Here is a 17077-nt window from a genome sequence, read left to right on the forward strand (position 1 = left end):
AAGACTCAATATCTGGACGCCACAGGAAGCCCAATATTTGTTTTGAATCACACGCCTGTCAAAACATCCCAAAAGAAAGTTTTCTTTGCGATGTTCTGACCGTGTGACTTTGACTGGTAGCTATATTCACCCCTTACACTATATTTTCAAGTAAATATAATTCTGAGGTTTTACAGTCTTATTTAAGAGGGGCAATCATGGGTTTCCTGTGTCTGATACTCTCCCCAGGCTTAAAATACGTCATTGCCAGGCTGCTTAGTTTCGCGCCAAATTTTTCAAAATACAAAACACAAAAACAAAACTTGGAAAAAAATTACTTCTTAACCCTTTTTTTGCTTCTTTACATAGGCAAACGGACCAGAAAATGGTGAGGATTCAATTAAACTTTATTAATTTTAGCAATACTATTCTTTTGAATCCCCTTTATAAGACATTTTTGCGACTTTTCAAACGTTTCAGTCGAAGAAGAGAGGCTTGAGTTTCGAGGAAAAAAGACAAAGACTACAACAGCTGTTTTTCGAGAAGGTGAGTTTGTTGAAAGATAGGGTACAATCATTAGAATGATAATAACAACTTTATTGGACAGGGTACACCGTTACCAGACTGATAATTTACAGGTGGTCCTAATAATACTGTTAAATTATTCATAAGAAAATAGAAAAAAAGAGGCATATGGGAAATATGTAAATAATCTTCTAAGCCAAACCCAATCTTCCCAATGCGCCTCTCAAAACATGTTGTGGTCTATAAAAACGTTAATTCCTTTTTCTTTGTTTTCAACAGAAAGACTTTTTCCAACTCAAGGAACTAGAAAAAATAGCCCCCAAAGAAAAAGGAATAAGTAATTGAAAATCATTTTTTATTTAGGGGGAGGGGGGCAATGGCAGAGCCAGGATTTTAAAAAAGGGTTTCCAAAATTGCTGCCACAGAAAAAGCTGGTGCAATCAGCTTCACAAAGAGGGTTGCAATTTCATGCTACTGAGCATAAAGAACATGTCTTCACAAGATTTCGCACAAACTGGGGTTCCATAGAACCTACGTATGGAACCACCCCTGGATCTGCCACTGGGAGGGGCGGAGTGTGTGGTTAGTGTTACTAAAGAAATAGACACTGGAGAAAATGGAAATCCAGGGGGTCTTTTCAAAACTGACAACTGTCAAGAGAAAATTCTTGGGATGAGAGAAAAATGCAGTACAAAATGTGGAATTCTCCACCAGTTAGAACAATGACACTACAATTTATCTAATACTTTGGCAGAGGAATAAGTCTTTTAATGTTTCCAATCATCAGCCTCAATGTCTGTAAAAGAAGTGCTTCAGAGCTTGGTTGATGACAATCTTGTGGACACAGAGAAAATTGGAACATCAGTTTACTTTTGGTCTTACCCAAGCAAAGCCATGCATACAGTATGTTTTCTAGTCTACTTATATTCATGTTCTCTGCCATTTTTTATATAAATTTGCTGTGTGGATTAAAAATCCTGAAATGGGCCTAACTCTTGTTTCTTTCAACAGAGAAAACGAAAAATTGAAGATCTTACTGTAGCTATTGCTGATTATGAACAAAAAGTTGCAAGTGCTGAGAAGAAAATAAAACAAGCCAGCATGGAGAGAAAAGACACAGTAAGCTTTTGTTAACAGAGAATTTCTTGGCTTTAATCTTGGGTTGCTTATTAAGGCCAAGGGTCATATAAGCTATAAAAAGTTAAAATGAGTATCCATATTCATGTATCATCTCATGCGCAATTGTTAAGCAAAGAAATGATACTCTAGGGAATGACATGTGGTCTGAAATGGGAAAATACTATGCCCAAGGTCACAATATTGATTTGTTTACTTCATACTTCAAGGATGAAAGAGACAAGTTGCTTCAGACATTGGCTGAAAAGGAAAAGGAATGCCGAGAAATGGAACAAGACCTACAGAGATACAAAGAGTGTGATCCAGAAGTTCTTGAGGGGCTAAAGAATGAAACCAACATGGCAAAAGAAGCAGTCTCAAGATGGACAGATAACATATTCTCTGTCAAATACTGGTGCAAGTCAAAGTTCAGTATTGAAGAGAAAGAAATAGATAAGGTGTTTGGGATCCCTGAAGATTTTGATTATGTTGATTTATAGGTTCTTTTTGTACTTCAGAAAGGCAATTGTTGCTTATTAAAATCATCTGCCACTCAAATAATGTCAGGAGAACATGAAAACAACACGATAATTAGGTAAATAACTGTTAACATTAGACAAACAAAGGCATCCAATCATGTTAGTTCTTTTATTTGTGATGAACTAATTTTCTTAACAATTTTAAGTAGCTTTAAAACCCTATAAACGTTTTTGTAGACTTTCCTAATCTCCGTAACCTGTAGTATTCTGCTTCTTCCCTGGTCTGTGACATGGAACTTCTTCTCGGATGCAAGTTAAGTTTGTTTAAATTGTCCTCAAAGAACTGTGGAGCAGGAGCTGTTATTACCAGGTCCTTTCCTGAATTAAGCCCAGGTAGAGTAAGCTCTCTGGCGTGTAGGTGCAGAGGTATCATTCCTCGTTGCCATGGTCTGATTATGCCTCCCTTTTCTTTATCGTTGGTGCTTCTTACACCTCGGATTTGAAGAAGCTGGAGAAGCCGTAATGGTAGAACCTAGAACAACATAACGTTAAAGAATTTATCAGTGTCAGTAAGAAAATTACTATAAATAAAAATGTTTTATCTCAAGCTGGGTAATCATTGATGAGCATCTTTAGCCAAAGGCTAATGTTTAATAGGTTTGCAATGCTCTAACAGTCAGTGCCATAACTAAAATTTGTATTTACAGTACACAAATTTTATTGCTTTAGGTCCAGTTTTGATCAAATGCACTTACTCATATAATAGGAGGTTCTTTTATAGTGCATTTCACAGTTGTTTCAATGCGCTTTACATTAAATGACTAGTGGAGGACTTTACCGGCTGCATATTAAGGCACTCTTAGCAACTGTGCAGCTTACAATCATAAGTGAATTGTTATCACATTACATAGTGTTATGACTCCAAATTGCTATTGAACCAGGAAACAATACCCTTCTCTTACTTGAATAATTCAACAGGTTCTTTTATATTCCCCATTTTACTGCAGATTAGGAAGGGTTGAGAGACAGAGCCTACGGTTTTAAGTCCTTGTCTGAGAAGACTTTAAGGTCTAACCATTTACAGATGTAATTACAAAGAAAGCTCCAAATTTTTTTTAAACCCTAAGTGTTGGTCCAGCTGAGTAATGAACCACCACCTCCCGCACAACAGAGAAATGCTTTTACCAACTGAGCTAACCGGGTGGTGAGAGTCTCGCCATCTGCCACGTGTACCCTATTACAGTTTTAGCTACCTTGGTTTATATTAGATACCCCTTTACCTACCTGAGGTTGTGGCTGCTCAGAGGAAAACTTGTGATCTCCAAGAATAGGACATCTTAAACCGTCTGCCATGTGTACCCTTATCTGCTGTTTATGACCAGTAACAGGATCAATTTCTAATAATGAACAAGTCTTCTGATTTGTGTCCAGAACTTTGAATTTAGTTATGGCATCATTGAATCCTGCTTGATTGATCTCCTGAAAGAAGGAAATTTAGTATCAATTGGTTAATCGGTGGCAGACTACTGTCAAATGAATCGTTAGAATATGGCTCCCATGTTTCTTTACTCAGGATTCAATTGATCGGCAGTGAGGAAAACATTGCGTGACAGACACTATGAATTTCCACATTATGCTATGCCTTGATCAGCACAACAATAAAATAGTGGCACAGTATGATAATCTTCATGAAGTACATACATGCAAGGATTTTCCAACAAGATCCCTCCTCAGAACTATACGACTCCAGGGACCAACTTTACCATATCCAACGGGTATACTAATCTTGCCTTCTTCATACTTGGGCACCCCAATTGTGATTGCCCAGTATTTTTTAATCACTTTTTTCCTGTGAAACATTTCGGCTACTCTTTTTGCCGTTTGACTATTTCTGGAGAAAGAAATGTAAATATAAGAAATATTGAGGATCAAGGTTCCATAAAGGCCAATTTAGACGATACAATTTTCTCCTACAACTATCATATACAATACGCTCGCGTCTGTCGTAAGTGAGTTGTAGGTTTGATTGACGCGCTACGACTTGAGTTGTAGGATGGTATGAGCATGTTGTATACGATAGTTGTAGGCGAAAATCTTACCATCTAAACCGGCCTTAACAGGGGTAAATGAGCAGTTTCGTACAGAATGGAAAATGAAAAAGGAATAGATTGAAGAATGGAAGAGACAAAATTGAGATGACAATGAAATGTCAATGTGTTAGATGGAAATGAAAGAGAGCAAGTAGGACTGAACACACAAGTAAACAGATAAAGATTAATTTGAAAAGGAAAGAGGAAGAGTGGAAGAGAGAAGGCAAATGACTGAATATATTCTTACCTAGTTAAAAGCAGAACTCCTGTGCAGTCCCTGGGAATATTTTAATATCAAAGTTGAGTATATTTTTTTATTATGCAACCATTAAAGATGAAAAATGACTCACTTGTCAAGTCGGTGAGCAAGCTCAGGTTTACGGCCCAGATCTTTTATAGTTGCAAATTCGTCAAGAAAGTTGGAAATACTTTTAGGTATCCCTGGACCATCTGCAAAATAGACAGCATTCAAGTAATATAAATTTTGCACCATCGTGTGCCCACACCCATAATTCAGGTTGGGCTGTCTGTGGTTAGAAGGCTGAACAATAAAATCCCTTTGCTCTTGGGAATTGAATTCTTTCTCATGTAAAACAATTGTAATTTGTCACTGCTATCTGACATGGCTGCCAGCACGTGATAATGCAAAACCTCTGAAGACCCTTTCATCTATAGACAATTCATTGTTTCCTCTGTATCCATATTCATGTATCTTATGCACATGACTGTTAAACAAAGAAATGATACTCAAGAGAATGACATGTGGTCAGCAACATCAGGAGTGATAACTCACCATGCACAGCGATCCCATAAGGTTTGTTTAATGCCACTAGGTCTCCTGTAACACAAAAAAAGTAATTTCTGATCTTATCTCTAGAAATTGTTCTTCAAACTATTAAACTCCAAAACCCGATAGTCAGATTTTGGAAAATCTTCAGCTTGTTCAATCGCATTTTTTTTTTTTTGCAATTCTCGACAATAAACTATCGAACCCCTTATACTCACTATTGATGAATAAAATATTATCAGCCAAATACTGAGCATCTATAATAGTATTTAGAACACGCTTTGCGGTTCTTGCTCCAGCCGCCATCTTGAAAATAAATTATCTTACTGGGCTTCCTGTGTAATATCACAGGGAACCCAATTTTTTATTTAAAAATATAAGCTCTAGAAAATTGTTGGACGAAAATAATCCGAAAAATAATACCCTTTCGTTGGCTCATATAATTTAGCAATTATTTTAAGACTCACTAGTAAGCTTGATATTTTCAATCAAAAGTATATTTTAATTTATAATTTTTTATTTAAATTGGGCTCCCTGTGGTAATACTCAGTTGCAAAATTTCAAGATGGCGAAAAGTCTTCGATCAAAAAGAAAGCGAAAAATGCGCCGAGAAAGGAGAGAAAAGTTCAAGGTTAAAGAAACGCAGAGGTTACTTGAAACTCTAGGAGTCAATGAAGCAGGAAAAGGAGAAGCTATGACTCTTGCGCTTGAAGAGAAGGATTCACAAAACGATATAAAAGATCATCAAAACACTGTTGAGCACGTGGAAGTCGAACCAACAGAAAAAACAAGTGAGTGTTCTGAGTATTTACTGTGTATATATAGAGAAGACTGTTTCAAGATGTTTTTTAAAGGGCGGATTCGATTATTTGTGCACTATATTGCGCCTAGTTTGCAATAAGGATAGAAATGAGTGTTTATACTATTAGTTTATGTTTTAAAACTCACACTCCAACATTGTATATATTATATAATCTGTATAATATATATATTACGACCATCACTCCCTGTAAAGGACTCTTTTGTAAGGTTTGCTCCACACACTACAACTAAATTCATTATTTACAACACGCAACTCATTTGTTGATTTTTACGGAGCGAGAAAAATCCAGAGAACCCGGAGAAAAACCCTTGTAGCAAGGAGAGAACAACACATCAAACAAACTCAGCTCACGTGGCTCAGCCGTGAATGGAACCTGTGTCCTCAGGGATGGACTACACAGCAGTGAGACAGCCTATTTAACGCACACACTCCGCCACACAAATAATAATAATAATAATAAATATCTTTATTTACTGCCACTGCAGTACACCCAATGCATCTGCATAATGTCATGATTATATTATGTTTACCACTCCTGGGTGGATGGCTCAATGTCTAACAACTTTTGCAACCCAAATGATAAAGCAGCCAATAGATCAAATTAAAATTTAGAAGTTCATTTTTGTGGAGAGAGTAGAACCCAGAGAAAAAACCTGCAAAGCACAAGAGAACCAATAAACAACTTGACTTGCGTACAACACTGAGCCCTCCAGGGCTCAAACCTGGGTCACATTGGTGAGGGGCTAAGCATTAGCAGAGCACGCCACCTGTGCTTCCCTCAAATGGTTTGATGGTTTAGATTATACATATGCATAGCGTATGATTTTTGCTAATTTTATTACCATTTTGGAAACTTTTCAGGTGACGTTGAAATGGACCAAGATAAAACACAACAAAATAATACTAAAAGCAGCAAAAAAGTAGATAAGAAACAGTTATTAAAACGTCTGGGCAAAAAGAGACATTTCAAGAAATCTAACAAGATGATGAAGTGGTGACACCTTTGGCCATTAAAGATTTTACATTTAAGATTGGTCAATATTTTTATTCTCTTGGTTTGGTATCCTTACAATTTACTAGTTATATAATTTGGAGTATTCGTCCAACTTTGACTTGAATAAATTATTGTTTCCTATATTTTCACTGGAACAAATTTTGGGAAAGATTTATTGGTCTTTGCTTGGTCAGCTTCTAGAGCAACCCTCCATTCATGTATAGAGGAGTCTTAAGGAAGCCATGTCATAGCTCTGAAACAATAACTACTGTAAATGCTTTCACATAAAGAGAGATTTGATTTTTCAAAATAAAACCTCATTTGTTTTTCATTACAACATGGCTGCTATGGAATCTTTATTGCTGGTAAATGAGCTTTCAACATAGTTTATTCCTTTAAGTCATATGTTAAATTTTTATGTCTTTCTAATGTGTTGATAGTCATGTATCGAGAGAATTTGATGTAAAGTTGACGAAACCACACAAACTGACTTTCATGGGCAGCCATGGCTCTCTGTTTAAAGAAAATAATGATGAAAATATAATTAACTGGTGATAAAAGTACTGAAACATTTTCAATAAATTCAGAGTCAATTAGGTATTGATTTGTCAAGTATTGTTTGATATATAATAGCTGGCACTTGTTAATTTTGCTTTGCTGATTCCAAATACAGTTGTTCCTCTATTAAGTGTACACCTTCAGAGTTTTGTCTGGTGTCCGCGTAACAAGAGGTGGCAGCTGAATAGAGATTCATTTCATAGAGGAAGAAAATTCCAGGATTAATTAATGGCGTCTGCTCAATGAGAGATCTGTTTAATAGGAATATCACTGTAGTGAGCTAGAAAATGGCTATACCCACTACCTTTGACTTTAAACCTCTCACATTACTAATATAGTAATGATAATAAATGAAATATTTAATAAATTCCACATCGTCTCCCGTGGATGAGCTATAGATATATTCTTGAACTACTCTTAGAGTGCTCACACTAAATCCGTGAAACAAATACTAATTTTTAGCACTAAATAGTGATAATTAAACAATAGAAAACAAAGGATTCTGCATGAAATAGTACTAATTAGTACTAGTTAATGTTCATGGTTTTAGTGCATGCACTCTACTGTACAAAAACAAAACTACATACCTGAGCTAATTTGAAATCTTTTACTGAAGATAAGAAGACATACCTGGTAAAAGAAAGTCAACCAATCATTAAAATACTTTTTTCAGAAATACAAATAGACTGCAAACCACATATCCCTGCAATAGGACAAAAACTAAATAGCACTAAACACATCTATTTCTTTCATTTCCAACACTGCTTCATTTATGCTATTTTGTACTATTTAGTACTATTTAGTTGGTACTATTTCATGGATATATGGTATAGGCCTCTACTGTTCCTCATCAACCCTTAATCCAAAATAAGACACTTGTCTTTAGGGTCTACACATACCTTGCAGACAAGCTATTTGCCAAGTCAAAAAATAAAATATACTTCCTAAATATGAAAACGCTTTCAAGCACAAAGACTGGGATGGTCTTGGAGTCACTGTACACGTCTGTATTGTCCTCTGATATATTAACAGCATTATAAAGTGCTATGTGGTTTGGATGACCAGATACACCATAATCATCAAAGGTTATAACCTGAAGTGTGAAAAGAAAACCTTCATTACGAGTTTAGTAGCCAAAAACGAGCTTTTATTTGCATTAATATATTTTCAAAGGGTCACCCAATAAGAAGAAATACTTACTGTGTCAATATTATGATTTCTGCAGTGAGATTTTATCTCTTTCCTGACTAGGTGAGTATCCCATGACCCTCCATCTTGTAATTCTCTAAAATTGAATAACACTTTGCTAACTGAGACCTCTGGAAATTTGATGCATTGATTGATAGCTAGTTTTCTGGGTATAATGGTACCCAAGGGAAATTGCAAGAGATTGGGGTAGGGGGGGGAGGGGTTGAAGAAGGTCTACAAACTAAGAATTCCTTACCCCTGCCTTTCCCCTTGTCCTTATCCTTGAATAAACTTACTTATTATCCAGTATTGTTATGTTGCTTTTAGGTATTCCAAGAATAGCACAGCTGGCCAGAAGCTCTTTTTTCCTTATTTCACCAAGATTATAATAATTTCCTGGGATAATAATTGAATCAAGACTTCAACCAAATCACCAATGGTAACATCAAGTCATTGGCTAATAAACTAACATGACTGGCTTTTAAATATGGGGAATCAATAGTAGGTGAAGAGGTAGTACACTGAGCTTTAACCTATGGGGTCTCTGGTTCAATTCCTGGACTCATCATCACAGGTGAGTATGGTAAGTTTAATTCCTGGTTGTGCTTTAGCAAAACCTAATATACTAAATTACAATTTGATATGTGAGTTACTGCATTTCAAAAACATGTGAACTCTGTGTCTCCGAGTTGCACGCTGAAATTTGATTTTTCACTGTCGTCAATCAAACCTAATCAATTGTTACCTTTCATATTTTTGACTTGGCGGCAGCAAAAAAGCCAAATTTCAGTGTGCAACTCAGAGACTCAGAGTTCACTTGTCTATAAAAATTGCAGTAATACCCCTGCCCTGACTTTGATCAGTTTAGAGGTTGTTTTATAGTATAGCTAGTTTTATCTTTCCTTTAGGCCATATAGATAAATACTTATACTTGATATATACTCATAGGGTTTAGGTAAGATTTCCTATAGGGGTTACCTCCCACTAGCCTCGACAAAATATCCCTCTCCACCCCTCCCAAATTATACATGCATTTCCTTATATCTAAGAGAGGGAAAATGGGTGATCACATCATAATGTTACACCCTTCTGGCTTATACAATAGAGTTTGTCTTTTACACCTTGCTTGATATAAAGCATCACCAAGGGTGTGGTCCTGGCTGGGAAGAAGCGTAGGTTGCTGGTGCAATTAAGAGTACAGATACTAAGAGCCTGCAACCTAAATAGTACTAAATAGTGCCAAATTATTCTAATTCTATTGTTTTTTTATTGTCTAATTAGTGATAAATAGTGCAACGTGTTGCACGCTTTTAGTGTTTTTACTGTAAAGTATCCCTAAGGGAACTGCTGGGAATAATTTAACTTCCCTGACATCTTCAAATATTCTTCGCCTTTTTTTAATTTTTCCTATTTACCTGTAGAAATGCATAACAAATAAACTTGTGCACAACGTGCAAGCTGCAAAATACTGGGGGCAAAGAACATGCACTCGTCATCTGGATGCGCAGTCAAAATTAGCACATTTTTTCCATCGAACTCCTTCTTATCCTCATTCCTCCAGTACTGGTAATAAAATAAAGCAATTATAAAGGGGCATGAAGCCGTAAATGAGAGAATTACAAACCAAAACATTAAATTGTCCACCATTTTGAATTCGAATTGCCTGGTTGCTAAGTCAAGGTTTTGGAGGTCGAGAGAGCCTGGTGACTAATCACGTTTTTTTGAAAAAAAATTTTTTTTTCAGTGATTAAGAGTGCACAGTACAAGTCCAGTCACGTTACAAAATAAGATAAATATCTTTTTTGATCAAAAAGGACGTGATATCGTGAGAATCACTGCTTAAGTGATGTCGAGTCAAATTCCAGTCGTATTTCTTCCTTCTGGCATCTCGAGAATAAGTCCTGACGGTTTTGAGTCCAGAGATCCTCAGGTGGATCGAGAGGTCTTATTGTATAGAGAGAGAGATCAAAATGCGGCTAAGTCTTTGAAGCTGAATGAAAAAATCCCAAGACTGAACTCCAGCACGGCAATGGAAATGCTGGATAAGTCTGAGGACTTCTTACAGGATATGGCTATTGATGAGGTAGGAGAAAATGAGTGATTGTGAGGAAAGTCCGCAAGAAACTTCGTCAAGACCAAACTCGACGGAGCCGAGTACTGCTAACGCCAAGACACTAAAAACCTATCAAGTCCCATGTTCGTGTCTTCAAAGGTATGGTACCTCTTATTCAAGCAAAACTTTAGTCTATATCTTATATAACATTAGCGTTTTCTTAACTACGCTGATTTAGTTAGTTTACTTTTGTAATTATGGATTTCAAAACCCCTCTTTTTGACTGGCTGTCGTCAGATTCATTAACCTCCATTATTGTCATACGTTTTATATTATTAAACAGTAACGCTGCTTCCGTTATTGAACAGCCAGCTCATATCAGTAATGATAATACACAGTACTGATATAATCATAAAAATAACTTTATTAGCTTCATATAGACCGGTAAAAAAACTTTTTAGGTTTCGCAAGGAGTTGGCTCTTTTTGGTTTTTCCCACACGCTAGCATTTGATTTGGTGTGCCATACTCGCCAACACATATATACTTCAAGTAAAAATTACATTAAGAAGCGACTATCTTTAACATATATTTTAATATTCAATCCTCAAATTCTATTATACGACCAGCTATTCTGATTATTTATAGCGAAACGATTCTTTTTGCTTATTACAAGAAAAAGAGTATAAATGAATAGCATTTTAAACTCAATAGTGTGATCATTCACAAAATTATTAATGAGGTTAACTCAGTACTTTTCTTTAAATGCTACCTTAACAGGTCCCTATTCACATATATCACTGATTGCCCAGTTAAAATCGTTTTAAATTATATCATTAACGATGACTTCAAAGAAAGTTAGTATAATTTCGTTTGGGATATTGAATATGGTGGACATACTTTCGTAAAAACCGGATTTTTTGTCTGATATAGATGAAAATTTGCATTTGTTTATGAGCTGAATATATTTTACCACGAGTTACGATACGTTAAACCACCAATAGTTTTCGTTTTAATTGCAGGTTATAATATCGTAACCGACTGGGGTAGCGGGTGGTTCTTTAACGTGTTTTAAATAACTCCTGACACTAAGTCCATTTAAGAAGCATCTTGAACTGGTACAGCAGAATAAAAGCTTCTACTTGTTCTGCTCCGTGAATGAAACGGTCGTTTGCAAAACGCGCAAGCAAAAGTTGCTGACTATATTATATTTTTTTGGGCTAAAACATCAATAATATCACTGGATAAAATATTGATTTATGAGCAATTCATGCCGTTTTTTATTTCGGTAGTGGAAAGTGGTATTTTTAACTTAGAAAGACCAACCGAAATTTATATATGTATTATATTGCCAATAAATGAAAACACTGCATATTTGCAAATACGCGCTAGCTCTTCTCAGCGCAAACGCATCAAACAGTTTGGCGGGTTTACATATACTTACAGTCATATCAGAATAGATATACATCGTCAATCCGTCTCAAACCGAACTATTAAATCACTCTCATATACTGTAATTTAAATATGCAAATATTATAACATTTCCCATTGAACAATATGGGTATGAACAAGAAAAAATTTTCTCTTGGTATAACTGTGAATATATGAAAAGGGTTTTGCGTACTAAGTACAGTTCAATGTGGCGCTTTAGTAGCTAGTGGTCAGCCACGATTTCAAATTGGGAAATACCGAATATTTTTAATATTCAGAACTAAGGGGTAGTGGTTTGAAAATAAAACCAAGTGTCACAGTTCTCCTATAAGTTTAATTGGTAAAGAGCCGCCAATATAGACCGATTACAATCACATATAAGTATAGAGTTTTACACTAATTAGACATTTTAGAGTACAGTACGAGTAGGTACTTTTTCTCGTCTCTACGTAATTTTGCCTCGCCCTGGACTCGAAAAAAATATTCACCCGTACTGCACCCTAAGATGTCCAATTAATAAGATATATTTACTTTTAAGCTTTAAATATTTCTCACTGTGATTTTTAGATTGGTTAAAATCAGAGGGACTGCCGACAGACTTCGAGTACTGCAGTGCAGAGGAGTTGAGCTCATGGCTGAAGAAATTCTATAGGGATGGTAAACGAAAAGACGGACATCAATGGAAACCAGGCTCACTAAAAATCTTCCGTTTTGCCATCAACCAGCACCTGAACAGCCAATCAATCAACCGCTCTATCAGTATCACACGAGATAAGCAGTTTAAAGACGCAAACAAGGTCATATCAGATCGCCAAAAAGAATTGATTCAGCTCGGAGAAGATGCCACTGGTAGCAGAGAGAGCAAAGATAATGCAAGAGCGTTGACTTGTGAAGACATTCGACAACTCTTTGACAAGGGAGTTATCGGCATTACCAGCCCTAAAGCACTCCACAGATATGTATTCATGATACTAGGGATTAACTTTGGGATAACATCACGGCTTGCTTTGCATCTGTTGAAACCTAGTATGCTGTATTTTGATCGAGATGAGAATTCCGAGCCTTCTATATGTTTACTACGATCCGAAACGAGACAGTATTGGGGCTGACAAGAAGTTATCCAGACCAAAGAAAAAGATTTATGGAATTCCTGGTAACCCACTATGTCCAGTGACTGCCCTCAAACTCTTCATCCAGAAGAGAAACCCCTGAGTGTATAGAAGGGTTTTTTCAAACTCCAAATCGTCATTATAAGGAGACTGGCGTGTGGTATACTCCACAAGCGACTGGGAAAAACACCCTTGGACGGCTGATGAAGGATATTGCTATCGATGGCAAGTTGTCGTTCATGTACACCAACCACTGCCTTCGCTACACTCCTCCCTACGTGTTTACCCCTCCTGACCCTAATACTCTGTCATCCAGAGTTGGTAATGGAGTTTCCTCTTCTCTAAATGGGATTCAAAGAGAACTTCGACCGTTGGGCAGTGAGTCAAGACCTTTACAAATTCGTCCTACAGTGTCAGTAAACAACACAGATTATGGCACCAAGCAGGTTGTGGCCGCGTCTGGTATGCACTTCAATGGAGCTGATGAAAAAAGTTGCATTAATAGTGTGCCGACGATTAGTTACACAGGGGGTAACATGCCTCTGTTGTATCCCCCTGTACTACGCAGTAGAGTGACCCCCCTGACAAATGCATCAGAAGAGGACGCTTCATTAAGAGACAGAGATTCCAAGCCCTCGTTGTCACTGAAAGCTGTTCAGCAAGTACAAGACAACAACCCAAAAATGAATGAACAATTCAAATCAATGAAAACACATAATGTACTTTGTGTATCACGACAATGGGAAATGGATGAAATTATAAATGCTATCAACGCTGGTGATGCCATTTTGCTATCAAGACACGACGTCACGGGCTCAAAGAAATACCCTTCCAGGCTCACCGACACTGAACCAATGAAGCAGAAAGGCAAAAGTAATGGCCAATCAGCATACGAGTCACGTGAGAGGTTTCTTTCTTATCTCAAGTCAGCAGATTCAGTTCCCAAACACGAGGACTATATTGAGGATCGTTCGAATGGCGCGCCATCTTTACATCTTAAGCCTGAGACATCCAAGTTGTCCTCGCGCTCAAGTCGCAAGCAGGTAGTTTTGTAACTTAGTTGTTCTCTTGTGGTCTAAAGGCATTTATGAATTCAGGGATAAAGCTATGGTTTCCTTTTTATTTGGGTCTTTGGTTTCCCAAATGTTTTGGGTCCCAAGATTTCTTATGGGTCCCAAGATTTCTCATGTACGGTGGCCCACAAGTCTCACGGCAAAACAAAAACTCACGGCAAAACAAATTAAACTCACGGCAAAACAAACTAAACTCACGGCAAAAGGCAATAAATTCACGGCAAAATAAACTTAATTCACGGCAGAATAAAGAAAGCCACGGCAGAATAAACTAAACTCACGGCAGAATAAAGAAAGCCACGGCAGAACAAAGAAAGCCACGGCAGAATACAATAAAGGTTGTGGTGGGCAATGACGTGTTGTGTTCCCTGTTGATTTTTTTACCGCGAGCAATTTGTCAGCGGTTTTGATGTTGTAAATACAAATGGCGTCTGGTTAAATACTCATAAATTTACAATGCAAAGTTTATCAATTTATCATAACCTTTAAAAGACTTTAGACTCCAATATTGACCCTGAAACAATAAGAACGCTTTATGATTATTCCAAAACAAAAAGTTTCAATTATAAGAACCTAAGCTTGACAAGAAATAATTAAAAATGAATGTATGTAATGAAATGAATGGTTTTAGGAGATATTTTTGAAGAGAAAAATCGGTTCAAGGTTTGTCATCGCCGGGTATGTGATTTCAAGCCGATCGGTTGTTTGGATGCTCGATGTTCTAGCTCAATCAATCGCGTTTGAATAAAGTTATCACATGAAATATCCACCACTTAGCACCATTTTGAGGCGCGCAAGTAACAGCTCTTATGGTCAAAGGCCACCTTTCCTCATTTAGTTCTCGGATGTTTTGGCAGTCAGGAAACAAAACCATCCTTCGTTCGCGAGGGTTGCAGTGAAGCTAATGTGACCCCCAACTAGTTAATTGAAAGTATACACAGTGTAGATATAGGAAATCCCCAACTGCAAGAAAATTCATACCAAACCGGTGAGACAGATTTGACATTCATAATACTTTCTCGCCAGGAGATGTTCACACAACGACGATCAAATGCAAATGAAGCATAATGAAACTTTTAACCCACAATGCTTCACGTGACTTAATCACCCTCCTCTGATTCTGCCGTGGCTTTCTTTATTCTGCCGTGAGTTTAGTTTATTTTGCCGTGGCTTTCTTTATTCTGCCGTGAATTAAGTTTATTTTGCCGTGAATTTATTGCCTTTTGCCGTGAGTTTAGTTTGTTTTGCCGTGAGTTTAGTTTGTTTTGCCGTGAGTTTAGTTTGTTTTGCCGTGAGTTTTTGTTTTGCCGTGAGACTTGTGGGCCACCGTACTCATGGGTCCCAAGATATTGGCTATTGTGCATACTGATTCACGCATACATGTAATGATGTTATGACATTATTTCAGTTGGAACCAAAGAGAATCCGACCAGACGAGATGGGAGCACATGGTGACAGCAATTTTCAGGTACGGCAGACATTGGTATTGTTGTTTATGGGGTGGGAAATGGTGTTGTTGTTGTTGTTGTTGTTGTTGGTGGTGGTGGTGGTGGTGTTGGTGGTGTCTAGTGGTGGTGGTGGTGGTGGTGGTGTTGGTGTCTAGTGGTGGTGGTGGTGTTGGTGTCTAGTGGTGGTGGTGGTGTTGGTGTCTAGTGGTGGTGGTGGTGTTGGTGTCTAGTGGTGGTGGTGGTGGTGGTGTTGGTGTCTAGTGGTGGTGGTGGTGGAGGTGTTGGTGTCTAGTGGTGGTGGTGTTGGTGGTGTCTGGTGGTGGTGGTGTTGGTGTCTAGTGGTGGTGGTGGTGTTGGTGTCTAGTGGTGGTGGTGGTGGTGGTGTTGGTGTCTAGTGGTGGTGGTGGTGTTGGTGTCTAGTGGTGGTGGTGGTGTTAGTGTCTAGTGGTGGTGGTGGTGTTGGTGTCTAGTGGTGGTGGTGGTGTTGGTGTCTAGTGGTGAAGGTGTGAGTTAGATAAAAAGGGTTCGTTTTTCAATGCATTTTATTCAATTTCAGATTGATGTAGCATATGACGATGCAGTCACCAACATCCAGGCAAATCTAACAATTATTGAGAAGCTACAGCGAGACCATCCACCATCTGAACAAACTATCAACGATCTGGAAAAAATGCGATTTAGTATTGACCGTATTTTGAGCGACTATCGTTCAAACATCCACATGTAGACCGAATCAATTTACCATTTCAGATCACGTGTCATTCCCTTGGGTATTATTTTCTTATTCACTGGTAATGTTTCTGAGGATGTATGCAAAATGGTTGTGACTCAAACGAAGAATCATATTTTCGAGGGAATGACACTTGGCCTACAATGGAAATATTATGCCCAAGTTAATTGTTTCCATATCAGAGGACTGAAAACACTCGTTGGATATACAGAGATTCTAATATAACTGACGTGTCCAACATGTTAGAACTTGGCATCAAATTATCAGACAAATTTTGCAAAAGACATAAGCTGAAAATGCAGTCATATGTTGTCAAACTACGTCTGCCATAAACCTAATAGCTTCACTAACTAAAAACATCTATTTAAGCCTTTTGCGTTCGGTTTTTAAGCTTGTTTAGAGTATAATATAGCTCTGTCCGCAGACGCGCAAATGTTCTTATTCGCTTTTACTAGCTTTGTTTATATTATTGTTTCAACATTTGTTAAAGTTTCTACCGTTATTTATTTCGAGGTAATTGAAAATAAAGAAATTGTTTATCAATTGTTTGTTTCAGACAAAGCCGGTATCGATACTTTTGATAACGTTTCGCAAATTTACGAAAACGCTCGTGCCAGTTCTGTAAATTCTGTACTTTTTCTTAATGACCGCATTTGTTGCCCAAAATTTTAGACTGTTTCAGGTAGAATCAAAAAT

At 37.3% G+C, this 17077-nt stretch overlaps 4 protein-coding genes and 1 non-coding gene across 5 annotated transcripts; 3 read left to right on the forward strand and 2 right to left on the reverse strand.

Annotated features, from left to right (window-relative positions):
- The first annotated feature begins 275 nt into the window (after positions 1–275).
- Positions 276–2706, forward strand: LOC116288766 (meiotic nuclear division protein 1 homolog). The gene is made up of 6 exons (XM_031695590.2): positions 276–367; positions 460–525; positions 784–841; positions 1292–1407; positions 1516–1623; positions 1851–2706. Exons 1-6 carry the CDS (start codon positions 365–367, stop codon positions 2118–2120), a joined length of 621 nt encoding a protein of 206 aa, XP_031551450.1. The 5' UTR covers positions 276–364; the 3' UTR covers positions 2121–2706.
- On the reverse strand, positions 2255–5286 carry LOC116288765 (pseudouridylate synthase RPUSD4, mitochondrial). The gene is made up of 7 exons (XM_031695589.2): positions 5195–5286; positions 4983–5027; positions 4540–4639; positions 4437–4466; positions 3801–3990; positions 3384–3578; positions 2255–2631 (listed from the first exon to the last, which is right to left on the reverse strand). The coding sequence occupies exons 1-7, from the start codon at positions 5280–5282 to the stop codon at positions 2311–2313; spliced, it is 969 nt and encodes a 322-aa protein (XP_031551449.1). The 5' UTR covers positions 5283–5286; the 3' UTR covers positions 2255–2310.
- Positions 5287–5539: 253 nt separating this feature from the next.
- On the forward strand, positions 5540–6828 carry LOC116288831 (uncharacterized). Its single transcript, XM_031695676.2, has 2 exons — positions 5540–5767; positions 6661–6828. The coding sequence occupies exons 1-2, from the start codon at positions 5542–5544 to the stop codon at positions 6795–6797; spliced, it is 363 nt and encodes a 120-aa protein (XP_031551536.1). The 5' UTR covers positions 5540–5541; the 3' UTR covers positions 6798–6828.
- LOC116288830 (N-acetylglucosaminyl-phosphatidylinositol de-N-acetylase) lies at positions 6824–10206 on the reverse strand. Its single transcript, XM_031695675.2, has 6 exons — positions 9955–10206; positions 8836–8935; positions 8552–8636; positions 8251–8444; positions 7939–7981; positions 6824–7306 (listed from the first exon to the last, which is right to left on the reverse strand). Exons 1-6 carry the CDS (start codon positions 10184–10186, stop codon positions 7181–7183), a joined length of 780 nt encoding a protein of 259 aa, XP_031551535.2. The 5' UTR covers positions 10187–10206; the 3' UTR covers positions 6824–7180.
- Positions 10207–12147: 1941 nt separating this feature from the next.
- LOC116288802 (uncharacterized) lies at positions 12148–16633 on the forward strand. Its single transcript, XR_016120181.1, has 4 exons — positions 12148–12151; positions 12589–14173; positions 15612–15671; positions 16208–16633. It is a non-coding gene; the product is annotated as an uncharacterized LOC116288802 (transcript).
- The last annotated feature ends 444 nt before the right edge of the window (positions 16634–17077 follow it).

This window comes from Actinia tenebrosa, unplaced genomic scaffold (genome assembly GCF_029948245.1).
Source record: "Actinia tenebrosa isolate PJP-AT-01 unplaced genomic scaffold, QUT_ActTen_1.0 PGA_scaffold1__47_contigs__length_23844297, whole genome shotgun sequence".
NCBI lineage: Eukaryota > Metazoa > Cnidaria > Anthozoa > Actiniaria > Actiniidae > Actinia > Actinia tenebrosa.

What these genes read in the sequence shown, in the direction of transcription:
- LOC116288766 (XM_031695590.2), top strand. An exon ending in CAAGCAAAGCCATGCATACA is followed by an intron (nt 1,408 to 1,515) that starts GTATGTTTTCTA and finishes TTCTTTCAACAG; the next exon opens with AGAAAACGAAAAATTGAAGA. An exon ending in GCATGGAGAGAAAAGACACA is followed by an intron (nt 1,624 to 1,850) that starts GTAAGCTTTTGT and finishes TCATACTTCAAG; the next exon opens with GATGAAAGAGACAAGTTGCT.
- LOC116288765 (XM_031695589.2), bottom strand. Translation starts at nt 5,282, where the DNA reads ATGGCGGCTGGAGCAAGAACCGCAAAGCGTGTTCTAAATACTATTATA. An exon ending in TTGTTGGAAAATCCTTGCAT is followed by an intron (nt 3,579 to 3,800) that starts GTATGTACTTCA and finishes TCCTTCTTTCAG; the next exon opens with GAGATCAATCAAGCAGGATT. An exon ending in CTGAGCAGCCACAACCTCAG is followed by an intron (nt 2,632 to 3,383) that starts GTAGGTAAAGGG and finishes ATGTTGTTCTAG; the next exon opens with GTTCTACCATTACGGCTTCT.
- LOC116288831 (XM_031695676.2), top strand. Translation starts at nt 5,542, where the DNA reads ATGGCGAAAAGTCTTCGATCAAAAAGAAAGCGAAAAATGCGCCGAGAA. An exon ending in CGAACCAACAGAAAAAACAA is followed by an intron (nt 5,768 to 6,660) that starts GTGAGTGTTCTG and finishes GAAACTTTTCAG; the next exon opens with GTGACGTTGAAATGGACCAA.
- LOC116288830 (XM_031695675.2), bottom strand. Translation starts at nt 10,186, where the DNA reads ATGGTGGACAATTTAATGTTTTGGTTTGTAATTCTCTCATTTACGGCT. An exon ending in GAAATCATAATATTGACACA is followed by an intron (nt 8,445 to 8,551) that starts GTAAGTATTTCT and finishes TTCACACTTCAG; the next exon opens with GTTATAACCTTTGATGATTA. An exon ending in GCAAATAGCTTGTCTGCAAG is followed by an intron (nt 7,982 to 8,250) that starts GTATGTGTAGAC and finishes TTCTTTTACCAG; the next exon opens with GTATGTCTTCTTATCTTCAG.